We start from the raw sequence: 21517 nt of genomic DNA on the forward strand, positions 1-21517 counted from the left end.
CATAATAAAAGTATGAAGCATCTGCACAGATACTTGGTAGCTTTACCCAGAGCTACAACTTCAATGGAGCAAGCCAGTCCCACACTGCTGCCTTTTGGCTTGGCCAATGTATGCCCCACATTGGAGCTCTGTGAGTACAGTAATCTGTATCTTATTTACTTATTTGCTAGTTTGTGGCCGTTTGTTTGTTTTTGGTATTTTTTTTTTTTTCCTACGTCTATTGCTGTTTGAAGCATTGTGGTGCAGTGGTTAGCACTGTTGCCTCACAGTTCAAATCACATTTTTGGCCACAATAATGGGTCTTGCATAGTTGGCAGACATGACCTCAGCCCTCAGGGGCACTCGAAAGACTGTTTCACCATGATAATCCACTTAAAACTAGTTGTATTCTTTCTTCCCCTTTGACTTCAAAGCACTTAACGAAATTCAGCAAAGATCAAGAACGTTTCTGTGATTTAGCAGAAGTCATTGAAGAATGAATTCTATGGAGTTCGCTCATCACTAGTTAGTTCCATTTCTGAAAATGTCTGTAAATGGGGAAAATTCGCAAAAATGATTGTTTTTTGTTACTAGACGGATGCCTCAAACTTAATAAAATGATGGTGGAGCATAATAGCTACTTTAAATAATAAAGCACAAATAATTTAAAACAAACCATGAATATGTATGCTTAAGCAACCTATTTTGATAATGGCACAGTACCTTTTAGGGTTGGAAAGGGCATAATGTTGGAAAGAAAACATATTACTAACTGGCAGTTGATCCTTCAGCAGAGATTTTGCTGAGGTATTGCTTAGTGTCACCTATCCCGGCAGTTGTATTCGTTGAGATGATATGGCTCAAAGGTGTACTTATAATGCTGGAAGCAGTAGTTTCTGAGATTGAGCAGTTCACAAAAGGTTTTATATGTATATATTTTTTTCATTTAATTCAAGAAAATTAAATTCCACCTTTACTATAATATCTGTCTAAACCTGTTTTTTTAACAGCATTACAAAGATGCATATTGAAACGGTGTTACAGGGAGTGTGGGTTTTTAGGGGTTGGTCTAGAACATATTCTAGTGCCTCTATGCATAATGTTTTCTAATTGAGTCCAGACATTCTCACTAAGATGTGGGTCATCATCCACTCAAAGCAGACACACATTCATATTTTCCTTTACATTAATGACAACTTCACCACCTTTTTTTGCATGTCTTTCACAAATAATATGTACTGTATATGTCTGTTATATTACTCCTCATGTTTGGGATTTACCTATATTTTTACTTCTATAATATAACTATGTAAATCTACACACAACTTCATATGTGTTTTACTTGATACTCTCAGCATAAAGGCATACATTTTTTAAAGTATTGCTCAGTATATTATCACTTATTAACTATTGGCTAGAAATCTCAGTTATCATGTTTGTATTACTGTCCATCCCTCTATTACACCTCCTGCATATGTAGGCTGTCTCAAACCAAGCATAAAAAAGGTGCACACCATATAGAACTTTCATTGTTTTGACTTTATTCCTAAAAATTGGTTTGGGTGGGTCCTAAACCCTTTTAAAATTAAAAATTCAAATATAAAGTTAGAGGGATTACAGTAGTTTTTTTACACTTGCTGAACAAGTATAAGCATCCATATTTGCTTTTTTAAAACACTTTTGTGGTCCTTCCCCCCACTCCCCCTTTTGCCCTTCCCATTTCAAACTTGAAATACGTGCTTGTATTGACTGGTTTTTGACTTTTGCCTCACCAAAGAGTCTCTATGGTGTAATCCTACAAGTACTTGAGTTTCCACATCAGTGACAAGTTGGACTGGTCTCGTAACATAGAGGAACTATATAAGAAAAGGCAGAGCAGGCTCTTTTTTTCTTAGTAGACTGTGTTCCTTTAATGTGGGTAGTGACATCTTTCACATCTTCTACAATTCTGTGATGGCCAGTGTGATTAAATTTTACATTTTTTTTTTTAATATATATATAAACATCGTGGTGTGCTATGATGGTAACATCACTTCTAGAGAGGCCCACCAAATTGATAAACTAATTAAAACGACAGGCTCAGTTATGGGGACACAACTGGACCCCCTGAACAATGCTGCACATTCTATCTCTGACACACACTAAGTACCTTCAGGCAACATACAGCAATAGTGTGTCTGGAAACACTGCTGGTGCTCCTTTATACCAATAGCAATATGCCTCTATAATGCCTCACTGTGACGGTCAATTTTTCTTTTTTAATCTTCTTACGTTTTAGTGATTCTGGGGGGTGTGTGTGTATGTGTGTGTGTATATATATATATGTATATATATATATATATATATATATATATATATATATATATATATATATATATATATATATATATATATATATATATATATATATATATATAATAAAGGATGCCCCATCGTTGAAATGAAAATGATCAACCTACAGAGCCCTGAATTCAAAGACGCCCCAAAAATCAGAGTGAAAAAATTATGGGGCAGGCTAGTCCATTTTGCCAAAATTAAATTGCAGCAACTCAAAATTGTACGCAGCACTTTGTATGGCCCCTGTGTTCTTGTATACATGCCTGACAACATCGGTGCATGCTTCTAATGAGATGACAGATGGTGTTGTGGGGATCTCCTCCCAGATCTGGACCAGGGCATCACTGAGCTCCTGGACAGTCTGAGGTGCAACCTCGTGGCATTGGATGGACCAAAACATAATGTCCCAGAGGTGTTCTATTGGATTTAGGTCAGGAAAGTGTGATGGCGAGTCAATTGTATCAATTCCTTCATCCTCCAGGAACTGCCTGCATACTCTCACCACATGAGGCCAGGAATTGTCGTGCACCAGGAGCCACTGTACCAGCATAGGGTCTGACAATGGGTCCAAGGATTTCATCCTGATACCTAATGGCAGCCAAGATGCCTTTGTCAAGCCTGTAGCGGTCTGTGTGACCCTCCATGGATATGCCTCCCCAGACAATCATTAACCCACCACCAAACTGCTCATGCTGAATGATGTTACAGGCAGCATAATGTTCTCCATGGCTTCTCCAGACCCTTTCACTTCTGTCACGTGCTCATGGTGAACCTGCTCTCATCTGTAAAAAGCACAGGGCACCAGTGGTGCATCTGCCTATTCTGGTATTCTATGGCGAATGCCAATCGAGCTGCATGCTGCTGGGCAGTGAGCTCAGGGCCCATTAGAGGAAATGGGGCCCTTGGGTCACCCTCATGAAGTCTTTCTGGTTGTTTGGTCAGAGACATTCACACCAGTGGCCTGCTGGAGGTCATTTTGTAGGGCTCTGGCAGTGCTCATCCTGTTCCTCCTTGCCCAAAGGAGCAGATACTGGTCCTGCTGATGGGTTATGGACCTTCTATGGCCCTCTTCAGCTCTCCTAGAGTAACTGCTTGTCTCCTAGAATCTCCTCCATGCCCTTGAGACTGTGCAGGGAGACACAGCAAACCTTCTGGCAATGACACGTATTGATGTGCCATCCTGGAGAAGTTGGACTACCTGTGCAACCTATGTAGGGTCCAGGTATCGCCTCATGCTACCAGTAGTGACACCGACTGTAGCCAAATGCAAAACTAGTGAAGAAACAGTCAGAAAAGATGAGGAGGGAAAAATGTCAGTGGCCTCCACCTGTTAAACCATTCCTGTTTTCGGGGTCATCTCATTGTTGCCCCTCTAGTGCATCTGTTGTTAATTTCATTAACACCACAGCAGCTGAAACTGATTAACAACCCCCTCTGCTACTTAATTTACCAGATTAATATCCCATAAGTTTCATTGACTTTATGCTATACTCTGATTAAAAAGTGTTCCTTTAATTCTTTTGAGCAGTATATAATGTGTGTATATATACTGTGTGTGTGTGTGTGTATATATATATATATAAAATATATATATAATGTGTGTGTATATATATATATATATATATATATATATATATATATATATATATATATATACACACACACATACATATACATACATACACATTATATATATATGTACAGTGGAACCTCGGTTCACCACCATAATTCATTCCAGAACTTTGGTCGTAAGCCGAGTTGGTCGTGAATCGAAGCAGTTTCCCCCATAGGATTGTAAATACAATTAATCCGTTCCAATCTGTTAATCCGTTCCAGACCGTACAAACTGTATGTAAATATGTAAAAATATAAGGGAAACTGTGCTTAAAACTCATGAAAGTGTTTACAGATGGAGTTTTTCATAGCGCGATTAGGTGCAATGTTACTTTTCTCTTTTTTCAAATGTTCCTTTTTTTCTTCTGTGCTTAAAACTCATTTTATAAAAAGTGTTTACAGCGATTGGAATGTAAGGCTAAAATAGAGTGATCTTGTTACAGTACTTTTTTGGTTGCTTGTGGTTGGTTTTTGCATGCACTTCAGATTTGTTCTAATGTTCGTTTTTTTTCTGCTGTGCTTAAAACTGAGCTTTTTAAAATACTTTGCTGTGACAAATTCCAATCAAACATTGGTAACGTTGTCCTTGAAAGGAAGTTGACAGTTAAGGTAAATCTGGTATCACTGTGTGTTTTCACTCTCCAATATTGCTAAGACCAATATTGCTTTGCGTAACTACTTCAAAAACAATTTCCTGTGCATCATTGGCACCATCATGTGCATTTGTGTTTTTACCCAGAACATGAGTTTGTATATCCAATTAAGCTGGTGATATGACTAGGAAAGTGTGTTCTAGTCAGCGAAAATATTTTCTGATTTTTGCATGCCAAGGATTAAAAAGTATGATCTAATGGATGATTGTAAACCACTAGATTGCATGTTTAATTTAAATACACTTCTGGTTTTGGTTAATTTGTGTATAAATAAGTTATTTTCTTACATTTTTTCGAAGAGACAAACAGCTCATTTTGTAGCACTTATTAGACTGTTTGCCCTGTTTATTGCCACTAGGTGGCAGCTCATTCATTTCAATCTGATGTTGATATTAAGTAGGGCTACATTCTAAGGCAGGATTTTCATGTTCAGTTCTGTGATGGTGGCTGCAGATTTTTGTCCCAGCCTATATCGTAATAAGTGAGTGATTGTCTCATTGTTTAATTACCCAATTATCAGACCATTTTCTTTCAAATTCAGTTTTTCCTGTGGAGTGTGCTGTCTTAATAGCATCTGAATATTGACAAGGAATAAATAGCTGAATTGACAGGAGCAAATGATGCTAATTACTAAAGGGTCACAGCTACTTTAGTATTATCCACTTGGGTACTTTTTAGCAAATAATGGTTAAAAGATAAGTTCTGTATTTTTCAAGTCAAAATTACAGCATTTCTTCACAATCATGGTATGTATTAGTTTACCACATGAAATTGCTTTCAGAAGTAAAGCATATTTAATAAATTAAAAAATAACTAGCCCACTCTTCTGTTTTATAATGGAGCTTACGAGTACTGGTGTCTCATTATAAAGAAATATCTTAAAACCTACCCAATACGTCCCCTTTGAAGTGGCAATGGTTTTGATTTAAGAAAGCATACCTTCCACATTTATGAGGCATTCTTGTAATAATGAAAGAAGCTAAAAATAATTTATCACTGATTCTACGTGCTACTTTCTCAAGGTTAAGGATATGTTTTTTTGCCTGTTTGTCTGCTTGCAGCGGTTGTTGCAGATGCAGTTACAACAAACAGTCAATGCACCTCCCTCAGCCATTTACATTCTGTGTTGCTATTTTACACAGCATACAGAACAAGATGCGTGGTGAATCAATTGTCCTTTGTATACATAACAATACATGTAAATGGAAGTGATTAGACTGCAGTGTATTTTTAATCAATGTAGTGGTGGGCAGTATGACCAAAATTCTATATCACTGTATTTTTTCAAAATTATACCGGTTTCTCAGTATTCTATGGTATTTTTTTCCCATGCATGAGTGGATGTTATCACATTTTCCACTGCAATCACTGCAGAAGACTGGCTAAGAATAACCTATTCCACTGTCATGAGCATTGTACAAAAAAACATTTTAATGTACACCTAAGTATTAATACAGTTTTGCATGACCCCATAAAGTGATTGTTTTCAAGGGGGCGGCACTAATGAAGAGAAGGAATTGCATTGCATTTATGGCTGCAATGATTAATCGACGACGTCAACTACAAAAAATTGTCGCTGCGGATTTTTTATTGTGGACGCGTCATGAATGGAACCTTCAATAGAGGCTCCAGTCACAAAGAACCACATTGGTCTTTGTAACTGCGATGCAGTACATGAACGTCTGGGGGAAGTATCGTTTGTTATTGTTTGTCAAGACTGCACACAGTCTTGCCAATGAAGAACAACATCTGAGGAGAAGAAGAGTGTAAAGGAAAATAAATGTGGTTGCAATGGCGAGTCGGATAGAGGAGGGGGAAGGAGATGGAAAACAATTGAGACAAACTTTCTAAAGTGAGGGAGCACTTCACCGAAAAAGAAAAAAATGTTGAATGCAGATTATGTAAAGCGGAGCTATCTTTTCACAGCAGCAACATCGCAAAGCGATGCATGAGCATCTGAAACGAAAGCATCCTGGAGATGTGATGCCGCCGTCTCTTGAGAACGTATGCTGGCGCTGTTAGGGTCAGATCAGAAGGTGAGGGAGAGCGTGAACGAGACTGAGAAAGTAAAAGTAAAAAAAGCTAACTTACAAGTAACAAATTTACACCCGATCTGTTCGTTTTCAAATAATATTACATTAGTGCGATGATGTTTTCTGATTGGTACTATTCAGGTCATACAATGATTTCTTCAAACTGTCACATATATTTGTCTTTTTTTTGCCGGTGCTGTGCGCTGAAACCAGAAGGCATGAGCTTATTCAGTGCTAGTAGCAGCACGCAGGTGGTCGGTTGCTTGTGCTATAACAAGTTGACCTGGTGGCGATCAAAGCACATGTACGCGGTCCACTGAGAAAAGATGGCCGTTCATGGCACACCTTACAGAGGAACATTATTTCCTCTGTATGTCCATGAGTCCTGTGCAGACTCGGCAAGATTGGGGGAAAAAAAACGCGGCCATTGATTACAACCGCAAAAAGGTACGTGAATGAATATGAACAATGTTGTATCCGTGCCACAATGTTTTCTGAAATGTACTATAAGGTCATGAAATGAATAATTCCAAATATCATATGTACCTGTGTCTCTGTTTTTTTGTCAGTGTGGCTTTGACATCACGGGACTTAAGGCGCATACTAATTCAGCGTAAGCAGGAACACTCAATAAAATTGAATAAAACAAAATCAAGCGACAATGAGATACGCATAAGGCAGATTTGCCAGCGTTTGTGTGTCAGCTTTTATCCATCCAGATCAGAGAATTTCCAGTTTGATTGTCTAAAAACACCACTCACATCTACAGTTTTTCCCAGTTGCAGATAAAAAGTAACAGCGTCAGATCCCTGGGGGTGGGGCGGTAGTATGTATCGTGATCATGACTGACAGAATAAAAGTGAAAAATAAAACGGTAACTTTTACAAGTACTATACATTTAATACAGTGGCTGTTACAGATGCAAATCAAATTTATGTGTTTATTGTATAATATTAACAATAAGAGCAACTCACTACTCAAAATGGTAAATATACGAGGCAGTCAGGATCGAGCCAGGGGTACTCTTGATTATAAGTCCGCAATTCCTACCACCTTACCACGGAAGCTATCGTATCATCCTTGAACCTTTTGTGCAAGTGTTTATTTGATCTTTGCACTTCAGGCTTTACACATTATATAGTTTGTCTACATTTTGTCATTTATTACTAAAATATGAAAAATGTTTCAGTTTTAATGATGTAGTTTTTTGGTTAAGTTAAATGCAGTTTTTTTGTTTAAAGACTACGTGCACTTTAGTTTGCATTGTTTAACGTATTTCTTTTTTATTGTGATGGTTACACTAATATAAAGACATCTGATTATTTTCAAATTCATATGTTTCTCTGGTTATTTGAATTTGATTATTATTAATTTTAATCGTGTTAATGCAGAGGCATCAAGGTGACATACGTGAGCAGATGAGGTAAGACGTGCACTGGAGCCCAGAACAGCATGTGCAACCACAGGTTGCAGGCATCAGAATAGTCAGGCATGAAATAATCATGACTAATTGAGAAATGCATTGAACGATTAGTCGACTACCAAAATGATCATTAATTGCAGCCCTACATTGCATGACAGTTGCAGTCAAAATATAGAACCTTTTTATTGAACAAATTTGCAAACACCTTAAGCTAAATGTTTGACAACATATTTTCAACCATCCAAAGAGACATTTAGACTTAGCATTATAGAAGTATTTATCTTAGCATTCTAAATGTTCAGGGAGCAGGAATATCATGAAATGAATGTATTCTGTGTGGTGATCACTGCCTGCACCTCCTCAGTGCAAGAGGAAGTCAGTTTAAGAAGCACGTAAGCGGCGAGATTAGTGGTGATGTTGAGAATAAAGCCAACATGTCGTCACACTATTACACGGTACCCAGGTACATTACACAGTATTGAAAAAAAATAAAACAAGTACAACTTGGCTTGCAGTATTATCCAGTAGTATAGAAATAGTATTCACACATTTGAACATAATGCTCCACATCTGACCTTTTAAAACCAAAGTATCTCCAGACAACAGACACGGATCCTTTTTTGGCAAAAGTTCTTCTGTGTCACCATGTTCAACTTTATCGTCGCTACAGCTTCAGTTTCTGAATGTTCTCTGTCCATTTTTACCACTCAATACCTCCACTAACGAATGTACTTTGTTGCATGCATGTTTATTATTGCAGCAGTGAAAAAGGTCCCCCCCTTAAACAGTTTCCCGCTGCGCCACATTCTGAACATTGTTTAGGTTATTTTACCTGTTAAATATGGAAATATGGAAAAATCCATATCATAACAAAAATAAAAAAAGTTTTTTGGTATGAACCGGTATACCGCACAGAACTAAATCAAAGCCTTCAATTTTTTTGGAATGAGCCAAACCACTTTCTGTAGGGTGCCTTGCACATGCACAATCAAAAAAAAAAATTGAGGCACAAAAAACAATTCATTTTTTTTATTGCAAGATGAGTTACAGTTATTGAAGATATGGTAATTAAAGATAAGTGCCGTGTTTTTGAGTAAGTATATTCACTAATACAAATGCCAAGCAGTCTGTAAATACACAGGGAGTACATGCAGATGCCATGTAGAACCTGGTCCTATGATGCAGAAATGACAGCTCTGTCTGGGTGTTGTGCCTGCCTTGTGTCCAATACTTGCTGGGGTAGGCTCCCATTGCCCTGTGATCCTGCACTAGAAATGAGGATTAAGATGGAGGGATTATGTTTATTATTGTTAAGCTTACAGGTGAAAAAATATACAAATACATTAATGGATGGAAGATACTGAAAATTACGAAGATGTTGGTTTTATTAGAACATTACTTTTATTCAACCTTACATTTAATAAGAAGTTTAGAAGGTTAGAAAGATGAATGGATCGAGGTGTTGTTATTACTTATGGGCTGCACGGTAGTAATGCTGCAGTCTGTTAGTGAATGAGACTGGGGTTTGTGTCCTGGATGTTTCATCTATGGATTTTCCACGTCCCCACCCCCCAAGTGCTCCAGTTTTCTCCCACAGTCCAAATGCATGTAGGTTAGGCAGATTAGTGTTGCTAAAGTGACCTTTTTGTGGGTATTTATCATATAATGTACTAAGGCCCTGCCTTTAGGGGTTGTTCCCGCCTTGCATGTGATTCTTCCTCAGATAAACTCCAGAAGGCCTGCAACCCTGCCCTGGAAGGATGGGTTAGGAAGATGGGTGGATGGATGCCTGTATGGTCTGTTTAGTTTTTTTCACTTGATTACATGGTACGTACAAGCTCAATATGCTAAATACAGAGAAAATCCTCTATAGTGAAAGAGTATGTGATTTTTGTGACTTTTTCAGTTATTGTCTAGTTGTCAACAGAAGTAAAGCAGTAAAACACATTTGGTCATCAATATTAAATAAAGAACAATGCTTAGTGATGACTTTCCAAGGTGAATCAATGCCACTAGGGCCTAATACATCCTCCCCATTACTCAGGCAGCATCAAGGACAGTCTCCCTGGGGCTAAAAGGAAGCTGTTGAGTAAGATGAACTTGTAAACTGAGATGCACAGCTGGTCAGCTTTTAAAATGTCTGAATCTCCCAACAGTGGTTTGATTTTTGCATTTTATCCCTTTTGAGACAATACAATATGTGCACTCTCAAGACTAGAATCAATAATCAATAACATTTTTGCTTGAAAATGAATGTATTTGTTAAGTTTTTATGCTTTTGTTTATAATGGGTTCCCAGTATCCATAAGCTTCATAAAACACAAAATTGGGCTAGTTATTTAAAAAAAATTTTTTTGAATGTTCTTCACTACGGTTTCATGAGGCAAACTAATATATACCTTGATTGTGAAGAAATATCTTCAGCTTAATAAATACCAAGCTTATCTTTTTAATAGCCTGTGTGAATGCAAGGGGGCACCAAAGAGCCTCAAACACGAACTCACAAACACAGTCCCAGGTTCAAATAAAGCAGTGTTTATTACAAATACCTTGTACAAGCAATAACAGGGGTCTCTTTCTCACTCTCTCTCTCATTGTTTTTACCTAGTCGAGTGTTGCCTTCCTTCCTCCCAGCTCTTTTACTTGCCTGAACATGGCAGTGGGGCTCCCTTTATTGAGGACCCAGGAGTACTTCAGGTTCCAAGACTTTTGCCCTTTGGAAGCAATTCTGGGTCATACAGAAGTCCTAAATAACAGGGAGTGCACCTTCCTACAGCACCCTCTTGCGGCACCTTCAGACCCCAGCAGGGCTGCTCTACCAGACTCCAATTCCTGGCATTCCCTGATGGTTTCTGAACTGACAAAGATATCCAAAGCCACTGTCATCTAGCATCCTGGGGGAATAAACGTCCCTCAGAGACAGTCTTACCCTGTCATTTCCTTTTATCCTGGTCAGGTTAGGTACTACAAATATATCTGATAGGAGCACCTGCCCATCTGCCTGGGGCTTCCCGCCAAGGTAAAGAACCTTCCTCTCCTTTGGCAGGGTTTTCCATCCATCCACCTAGGGAGTCTTCTTTGGGGTAAGGAATGCCCTCCACCCCACCCTCCTCGCTCACGCTCTCTGTCCCTCTGTCTGTCTCTGTCTCCACTTTGGGCCTCCTGTCTGAGTAAGGAACCATGTCCTCTCCTGTTCTCGATGCCTGTCCATCCTGTGTGACACTTATACCTGAATATTAACAAAGAATGAAATATTAAACAGCAAGATAATTAATTCATCCTCATTTAACACGAAGATGTGCTTGCTTCACCTAGTAATCATTTTAATTTCTGGAATAGCATAATAAAACATAAAAACTGGGTAATAACACATTGCTTAATTAAAGAATGGAATTCAATTAAAAGGAAGTTGATTGAGAGAAAAACCTGCAGGGAGCAAGAGGACAGAGCTTGAAAACCCCTGCTCTAAGGTAGTTTTCAATTAAACTTCCAATTTTCTTAATCTGAAACATTGAAAATATTCACTGAATTTCAGGAACTTTTCTTGTACCACAGCATAAAGCAATATTATATACCACTTGACTTTGTTCAGATTTGTCAGTATTATAACACTGTTTACGATTTGTTTTGTATTTGTTTCTTTTCGTGTAGCTAAATGGATTGGAGAGCCGAGAAGTTGTTGCTAGAGAGCTTGGTATTTCAGAGACAGATGGAACCAAGGCACCACTCTTGCTGGAAGTACTGAAGAGGGGCCAGCGCAAAGACAAAGACTCCAGTTTTGCTCAGGTCTGTATGATCAAGGAGTGAAAAAGTGAAAAATGGTGCACCCCTTGTGCTGTTGTAAAATATAATTAAACCAAGTACAGGTAAAATTCCGTTACAACAAATATCTTTACAAGAAAGTATTTTTATCATCCGGACAGCTTCCCCATATGACACGAGTCTGTAGAAATCTTGTTACTATGAAGTACATTCAGCAGATACATTCATTACAACGAAGTGCACAAAAGACCTTGAAATGCCTGAATGAATCATCCACAGAGCAGTTAGTTCTGTGCACAACGCAGCTCAGTTGTGCATAACAATCCCCAAACAGAAACACTGTGATTTTATTTTTTTTTCTTTCTTCAAACTTTCCTTGTACTGTTTTGACTTTTTTGTTTCCTGCACTTTTCAGTGATACCCTTTGCTTTTTGCTCGTCAACATTTGAAAAACATCCATTGGAATTTAACTCATTGTCACCCTCTTATAGAAACAGCAGACATGAAAAAACAATATCAGTTCATATTAGAAAAAAAAACTTTATATTTTACAGCTCTTGATTGCGGCAAAAAGAAAAAAGACGTTGCCAGTGAATCTGGAATTTCGTCATCGACACTGTCAACTTTCTTGAAAACTGAGCAAAAAAAGAAGAAAAATCTCGGGTTGCAAACATATGTGAACTGCTGCATTTGAAGACGTCGAAAAAGCAGTTTTTATGTGGTTCAGTGATTATCATTCAAGAAACATTCCTATTAATGCGGCACTCGTTCAAGAAAATGTGAGGTTTGTAAACTCTCTTGGGACCTCACCCAACTAGACAGCACGCTGAAGAGCGTGGGTCTGTGGAAGACAGTTTATCAGTTGCCAGGGTAACAGCAGGCACACAGCTATGCTGCTTCTCTCCAGCAAAGCAAACAGAAAAGATCTGGATGGGTGGTGCAAGGTACATTGTAAATGTAGATAACAGGATTTATTAGTCACTGACCTGGCAACTACCCCACCTGGCTGCTGTGTCTGTGTATAGCAGAGTGGCAGATCACGCTACAATAAATAACTGTGCTGTTCCTGTTTCAAGCTGAATAAAGCTGGTTTTGCTAAAGTACTAAGACTAAGCCTCGTGTTTTGGGGTGCAAGACAGGGACTTGCAGTGCAACCCTGATCTTTTATGACTTGCTTCTGTGGCGCTTCACTGAAGTGCTGTGGGCCTGCTGTTGACCTGGCCCAGCAACGGACAAACAATCTTCCACAGATGCTACAGTTGCGTTTCGGTTTGCACTTCAGCATGTCGTTCCCATTGGATGGGGAGTTGGGGGGATCCCAAAAGTGTTCAGAAACCTCACAATATGAAGAAGAAGAAAAGGTTGATTTGGCTTCTGATTGATAACTGTGCTGCACACAACATGCTTCCACATTTAGATAATGTTCGTGTTGAATTCCTGCCACCCAATTGCACAGCAGTGCTTCAGCCATTGGATTTGCGCATCATTCGCACCCTGAAAGTGTATTATGGCAAGGAAATGCTGAGAAAAATTCTCATCAGTATAACTTGTAGGCAGGAGGAAATTAAAATAAATGCGAAAGAAGCTATTGAAATGATTGCAAACGCCTGGACTCAAGTTAAAGAAAGCACTATAGTAACAAATACAGACTCTCATTACAACGAAATTTTCGTTACAACAAAATATTTTTTAGGTCCCTGGGAGTTCGCTGTAATGGAATTTTACCTCAATTTCCCTTTGTTTTGCTTGTTATTTTATTTAATATGCAACATATTCATAAGGGAATGGGGGGAAAGAAAGACTAATTACTCTTATTATGTGGTACATGACTTGGTTTAGTGAGGAAGTTTTTAAGTTCTGTAGTTTTAAATCTGTTGGAGTTGTACAATATCTGTAGTTTTTTTTATGCAAAATCATTTTGAAATAGCAGTGATCAGAATCAATCTTAAATAAGTGTACAGTACATCTGTTAATTGTTGTTTTTACTCTGTGAACCACAGAAGCTGTATATTTAATTGCCAAAAAATTACTAGTTTATACCATAAGCTAAATAATTTTCTTTGGCACAGAAATTAGTTCAAAAGAAGAAAGTAAACTAGTTATCTGCAAATAGTCAGTTCATACAGATACAGTAAATCAATCACTCTGTATTTATAGTTTCTCTGTATCAGATTTTTGACACTTTTGTATCTATGTTGCTGATTCTCTGTACCAGTGAACTTGGCCACAGTTTGTCATGTGGCAATTTTTACTTCATATTTTGTATTCCCATTTTTAGATAACCAGCTATTCATTCAATTTTGTCCATACCTGCACACATGATAAAGGGAGATTCTTTAAAAAGTCAAGCTAAAGCTGGTTTTTAAGTTTGCAACAGCATCTTATGGTGTTAAAGCAAGCATTTGCACACTTCTGTATTTTAATTGTTCCCTTTTGAGATTTTTAACACTAAGCAGGAAGTTTTGTCTTGTTAGCATGTTCCAGCAAGATCTGTAAACTAAAAGATGATTTCACTGTTTTAACTGTGTATGAAAGGTTTCCTTTCATCTCTACATTCTCCAGCTTTAACGTACTGCACTGAGAATATTTAAAGAATAATGTATGTTAAGTCTGTGTATAAGGGTGTATTTCACTTAATTGCTTTTTTCTTTTAAATAATTGGGGAAATGCTTTTCTTTCTTGTAAATCAGTATGATAATCATCAATGTTTCCCTTTATGCTTTGCTGATTTCTTCTTTGCTCTCTGCTATAGGGTGATTGCATTGTCCATATTCCAAAGGTACTGAATCTCTGTTTCTTATTTTTCTATTAATCTATGGGTATGCCATCTCTGTAGGGTGATGTTAAGAAAATATATCACTTGCATGCATAATTTTCTTAGTTCTTAGTTCATTTAGACATTAATATGCTGTCACATATTAGGAACTAGTAGTAAGAAAGATATAACTTTATTTGTCCCCAAGGGAAAATGTAACATTTTACAGAAGCTCTTTAAATAAATAAATACGTTTGATAAGTAAGTAAAAGTAAATAGTTACACATACATGCGTATACACACACAAATATGCACTATAGTCTGAACACAAACCAGAATCTATATATATAATTCACTAAGGCAAGACAACCATGGAAAGCACGCCAGAAGGGGCGTGGATTTACTAAGCCGCCGACAAGTGAGACACCTATGGTGCATGCAGTAAGGAGCCATGCCCACCAACTCCAAAACCATTGGATACGCCAACAACTCGCAGGGCCACGCCCACCAAATCAGAAAAAATGGCATCATTTATATTCGTCTGTCGTAGAGGCCACATGCAGTGCAGGTCAGGTTAATGTCAAGTGCATGTCATGCACCTCCGAGCTACGTTGAATGTTCATAGAGGCATGTTTCTCGCGGAGGTGATTCGCCATATGCAGCGTGTGAAACGGTTTGCGAGGGGTATCCCATGGGATCCTTAAAACAATCCTTTACAACTGAGGTTAAAGCATATTGAAGTTAGCAGTCTTTAAAAACCGAGTTTACGGTTACGACGCATGACTGCGTGCACCATAGCAAACTGTTTTACACACTACATACAGCTATTCGCATCCGCGACAAACATGCGTCTTCTTAGATGCTTCTGCAGGAACACGGAAGACGTTTCCTTGCCCACCAACACTCCTTTTTCACCGGCCGGCGTCTACCCTCGCTCTCTAGGCATTCACACTGCCTGCCCATTTGCCCAAACGCAAAAAATCACCGACCACCCAGTTAGTCACTTTCGTCTGTGGTAAGAGTCCACATGCACGTCTGAGCCACGCGGCGTTTGTTACGGGTTCACTATTGTGTTGTATTTTGCTCCCTCCAGAGTTCCATCTTTTCATTCACTTACTGTTGTATTCTCACACCAACCTGTGTTAGACATCCTTGTCTTTCCAGAAGTGTTTAGCATTCAATAAATAATTATGCATGAGATTTACCGTGTGTCTACCCAGCGCAGAGAGGCGTGGGTAAGCCGTTGAACCCCATTCGGGCTGCAAGCCATGGAATTCCCACTAAGTGTGACTCATATGATCCCACTCATTACATCCCTACCCTTTGTATACACCCCTCTCCCACATCGCTACTACCGTGGTCGGGTGTCTTGGTGGATTATATATAGAAAAGCAGCCAAAACCGAGGGGTATCCCATGGGATCCTTAAAACATTCCTTTACAACTGAGGTTAAAACACAATGAAGTAAGCAGTCTTTAAAAACCTAGTTTTCGGTTACGACACACGACCGCGTGCACTATAGCAAACTGTTTTACACACTACATACAGCAATTCACATCCGCGACAAACATGTGTCTTCTTAGATGCTCCTGCACTTTGTTCACACCACCCTCCCACCTCGCTACTACCGTGGTCGGGTGTCTTGGTGGATTATATATAGAAAGGCAGCCAAAACCGCACAGAGCAATGAAAAATCTACAGTTCCATCTTTTCATTCACTTTCTGTTATATCCTCAAACCCTCCCTTTTTAGACAATTGTCTTTCCAGAAGTTTTTAACCATCAATAAATAATTATGCGGCGTTTGTTATGCCGTGGGTTCACTATTGTGTTGTATTTTGCTCTCTCCAGAGTTCCATCTTTTCATTAAACACTGTTGTATTCTCACACCAACCCGTTTTAGACAACCTTGTCTTTCCAGAAGTGTTTAGCATTCAATAAATAATTATGCATGACATTGAGCGTGTATCTACCTGGCGCAGAGAGGCGTAGGTAAGCCGTTGAATCCCATTCGGGCTGCAAACCATGGAATTCCCACTAAGTGCGACTCATATGCTCCCACTGGTTACGTTCCTACCCTTTGTACACACCCCCCTCCTACCTCGCTATTTCCGTGGTCGGGTGTCTTGGTGAATTATATATAGAAAAGCAGCCAAAACCACACAGAGCAATGAAATGTCTACGTCACTCACAGGTGCATCTGGACTGTGTAAAGACGACGACTCAAGTAACGAGTTGAAGGTGGGCATATGAGAGGGCAGTGCATACTGAACGAGAAATCGGCAGACTAGCATGACGGACAGAGCTGAATGGACGTCCTTCTCCTCTCCTCCCGTTCCACACTCTGCGCCGTGCACCCCCATCCCTCCGTCTGGCAGGAGAAGGCGCGAGGGCGGTCCGCCAGTTTTCAGTCACGGACGATTGTGTGTTGGTTTGTTCCGTGCATTGTTACAATGTTGCTTTTCTTGCTGATTTATTACATTACCGAATTTTCAAATGTTAATTTTCTCCTGTGCTTAAAATCATTAAAAACCCGGCCTAATTATGCGGCGTATGGTACGCCGCGGGTTGGCTAGTTACTATTAAAAAGAAAGAAAAGTTCAAACTTGGTTACAAAAGTACAAGATGCCCTAATGTGAAATCCCAATTCTTGTCTTCCTGTTCAATTTGCTTCTGCACAATAACAAATTTGTCCTACTTTTCTGAAACCTTATACTTCTCCTCTTAAGATACTGCTGTGCATTGTATAAGTCAATTGAGTCTTGACTAAAAAGTCAGAGAGATACATTTAATATATTTTTTTTAATGTTGCTACTGTTTTATATACACTACTCTCCACAATTAATTCACACCCCTGGTAAAGATGAGTAAAATAAAGCTTTTTAAAAAAAAAATATTTTGGTGAATTACCTTAATCTCACACTGAAAAAAAGTTATAGAAATCTAATTATATACCTGAAGCAAATTAAAAAACAAATCCTCATGAAGAAATAATTATTTTTAATAAAACCACATGTACTGTGAATATTGGTACCCCAGCATTTGACACTTTGCGCAACCTCCCTTCACTATTTTTTTTATTTTAAACCATCTTATAGTGAGACCATTCCACTTTACAGAATCTCTTGTGCCTATCCTCTTGTCAGAGATTTTCAATGAAGTTAAGGTGTGGGGACTAAAGCAGACATGGTAGAAGCTTGATTTTGTGTTCCTTTAACTATTTTTGTGTTGATTTGGGCATATGTTTTGGGCCTTTGTCTTTCTAGAAGATCTAACAATGATCCAGTTTTAGTTTCTGGGTAGAGGTAGCCAGGCTTTTTGTGGAGTTCATGTACCCTAACAAGTTTCTAAGGGCCTATTGGAGGACAAGCAGAACCACAACATCACAGAACATCTACCATACTTGACAGTGGGGATCAAGTTATTTTCATCCTTCTTTTTAAGCCAACCCCACTTTGAATGTTTGTTGCCAAAAAACGTGATTCTTGTTTTGTCTGACCATAGAACGGTTCCCTTCAAAGTTTCACTAGCATGTAGCGAGCTCCAGGTGTTTGCGCTTGTGGTTAAATGATAAGAAATGCTTTTTTGTTGTATGTGTTTTTTTTCCTTACTGTACATTCAAAATAATTGGGCTTCTCTTCCAGGCAAGTAATCCCTTTTGCACTAAGGGATTTTTGGCATTATTGCACCTAAATTACATGCCTAATAATAAACAGCTCTTACTCCTTTATTGTATGTAATAAAGGAGCTGCAAATAGCTGAAGAGCTCTCCAAAAGACTGGATTTTGAAGTAAATAACTAAGACATTTTATGATGTACAATCCTAGAATCAAGTCTCTTTTGTCAGCTATCATCGTACCAGGTTTAGATTTCATATCCCATGGCATTGGAAAAATATACTGTTTGGCACAAGGTGTCCCCATTTTGGAAACCTAGCATCCCTTTTGGGAAACATTTAGTCTCTTGCACCTAAATCTCTTAAAACTAGTTTTGCAGTTGTAGTTTCATTTTTATAAAAAAAACATACACACAAACACTTATGATACACTGAAGCAACTAATAAACAATTTGTAACTATATATGTAATCTATTTGTCCAGACCTTTACTTTCAAAATTACTTTTCATGCCAGTCCTTGAAACAATTTTGTTTATCACTAGACACAGAAGAAATTTTGTACACTAGATTGAGTTTTTCGTGCTGCAATTCACCTATCTTCTTCTGTTGCAGTTGCCCCGTAAGTTTGGTGCGTTATTTATTTTATTTTCCTTGCTGTTGCTTTTTATTTGCATTTCACATCTGGAATAAACTAAATACATACATTCGTACATTTTCACACCAGTTCCTTCCATTCCTGGGTTATTGGGATATGGACCATGCCTTTGCTGGTAGTCCTGGGCACAGGGCTAGAAACAGTCAGTTGCACAGTGCTATTAGCAAAAAACCTATGAGCATGAAATACACCAAAGTACTTTTCAAATTTATCCATCTGTGTCTCTATATACAAAAAATGATTGGACATACAGATGGAATCCTGTTGTAACGAAACTCATTGGACCATAGAAGTACTTTGTACAGTAAACAAACTGTATAGTAATTGGTTGTCCTCTGCAGGGTCAGGGTTACTGCCTACCATGCTTGTCACACAATATTTAACATTTAACACCTGGCTTTGATCTACTGTACTCACACTGTTCTGATCTACCTTCTCCAGACTGTGTCTGCCACACTGCTGGTGTTCTAATCTGAAGATGAGAGCAAAAGCAGGACAATCACCTGTGCCACAGCTCCTATTCTGAATGTCTTGAGACTGATGTCTCTGTACAGCAATAAAGTACTTCTTTCCCTGGACTCGCCTTCCTATCTCTCATGCAACTCTGTGACCCAAGCTTCACAATACTTGTATATATATATATTAAAAAAAAAAGCACTTCTTAAACTGCATAAAATATTTTATTTGAAAATAAGATGTTAGATGTAACCTTTTTTTTTATATAAATACAGGTATGAAAATACAGAATGAAAACAGGAAATTAAATGTGATTAAAAAAAATAGAAATACAGGTATGAACACAGAATGAAAATGACTTTGTATGTAATTTCTTTTAATAGAAATTACATGAACACAGTTATGAACACAGAAATAAAATGAGACCTTAGATGACATTGTGATAACAAAATGCTTTTGCCACATCATTTTTCTTCATTCTGTAATCAACATTTTCCAGGTTTGTTAATTTTTCTTTTAGCGTAAACTTGACACTGTTTCTCGGTATTTTTTTTTTTTATTTCTTTTTGTTCATGTCAAAGAAAACTTTGAGAAACGCTATGAAACTCCAACAGTACAATATACACACACAACACAGCTACCCACATGGATGCTCAGTGGAGAATTGACTCAGAATTTGGCTATGTGTATGATTTTACAACTACACGCTTGCCGAGATTGCCCAAGACTGGAAAATTTTAAAACTCTTTGAGACCACCTGTTGCAGGATTCCCAAGACTTGGCACAGAAAGTGTAGCAACAGTATTAAGTATTTTTGGCATCACATTATTATATTCAGTGGTTATTTGTGGTCGAAAAAACTTTCATTATACTTAGGTTGACATTTCATTAAAATTAGATTTGTTTAACATGATGATGTATTAATGTTTGTCCCGGCCCACAAAAAGAATTCATTATTCTGAGAATTTTGTTACTTCGGAATTTGCTATAACTGGATTCAACCTGTGTATAGTGAGTGAAGGGTATTTGTAATTTAAGGGTGGATTAATAAGTTGGGGTTTGGAAGGTGTTGATCATAAAGTCTTTATTATTTGGAAGAACATTCGTTTTCTCCCTTTGTAGCTCTCTAACTACAAATATGGAAGCAAAGGTCTGTGATACATATATATGTGTGTGTGTGTATATTTTTATATATATATATATATATATATATATATATATATATATATATATATATATATATATATATATATATATATATATATATATTTATATATATATATATATATATTTTATATATATATATATATATTATATTTTTATATATATATATATATATATATATATATATATATATATATATATATATTATATATATATATATATATATATATATATATATATATATATATATATATATATATTATATATATATATATATATATATATATATATATATATATATATATATATATATATATATATATATATATATATATATATATTATATATATATATATATATATATATATATATATATATTATATATATATATATATATATATATATATATTATATATATATATATATATATATATATATATATATATATATATATATATATAAATATACCTACATCTTTGCTCCTGGCACGATAAAAAAGATCACCATAGGTCCGTAGCACGTTATAGGGAGTAGGAGTAAAGGGGATGTGGAGTGGGATTTGCATCAGTCCTGGTGCAATGCTAGAGAAAGGATGCAAAGGTAAAAATTACCTTCTTTAAGAAGATCGAATCAAAGTCACGTCACGCAAGTGCTAAATAAGTTGTCTTTGAGTGGCACTAAAGCCAACATAAGTCTTTAATATATCTGTTTAACTCAACAGTCTGCCAGCCAACTTACAGTGCTGACTGCCCTAATATAATGAGAACATTCTGTGAAACAGAAGTATAATTATCTCTACCCATGTTCAGGTTTGCAGTATCTTCACTAATTTATGCAAAGAATGCAACATAACCATCCAAGTAATGTATGCTGTCTGTTTTTAAACAAGATAGCAGCTACGGAGATATTTTTTAAGATGCCAGGAGCAAAGGTGTAGGTAGAGTAGGTATTTTCCAACTGTTTTTCTGTGATGGCACACTTTTTGTAATCCAAAAAACCCCAAGACACCATTGTATCAACCACAAAACTACTAAATCTATACATGTGCAAAACTGTCTGCAAAACGGCGT

The 21517-nt window shown here is 37.4% G+C and overlaps 1 protein-coding gene across 4 annotated transcripts in view; it reads left to right on the forward strand.

The window, feature by feature from the left end:
* The window catches only part of cep43 (centrosomal protein 43), a 92364-nt gene that overhangs the window by 21671 nt on the left and 49176 nt on the right, over positions 1-21517 (forward strand). For 3 of the 4 annotated variants that reach the window (XM_039747683.1, XM_039747684.1, XM_039747686.1), the window contains 2 exons: positions 11691-11825; positions 14554-14580. In XM_039747683.1, the coding sequence (XP_039603617.1) occupies positions 11691-11825; positions 14554-14580 (162 nt within the window). The remainder of the gene's footprint in view (positions 1-11690; positions 11826-14553; positions 14581-21517) is intronic. The other variant, XM_039747685.1, reaches the window with a different exon arrangement.

The sequence above is a fragment of the Polypterus senegalus genome, chromosome 3 (assembly GCF_016835505.1).
Source record: "Polypterus senegalus isolate Bchr_013 chromosome 3, ASM1683550v1, whole genome shotgun sequence".
NCBI lineage: Eukaryota > Metazoa > Chordata > Cladistia > Polypteriformes > Polypteridae > Polypterus > Polypterus senegalus.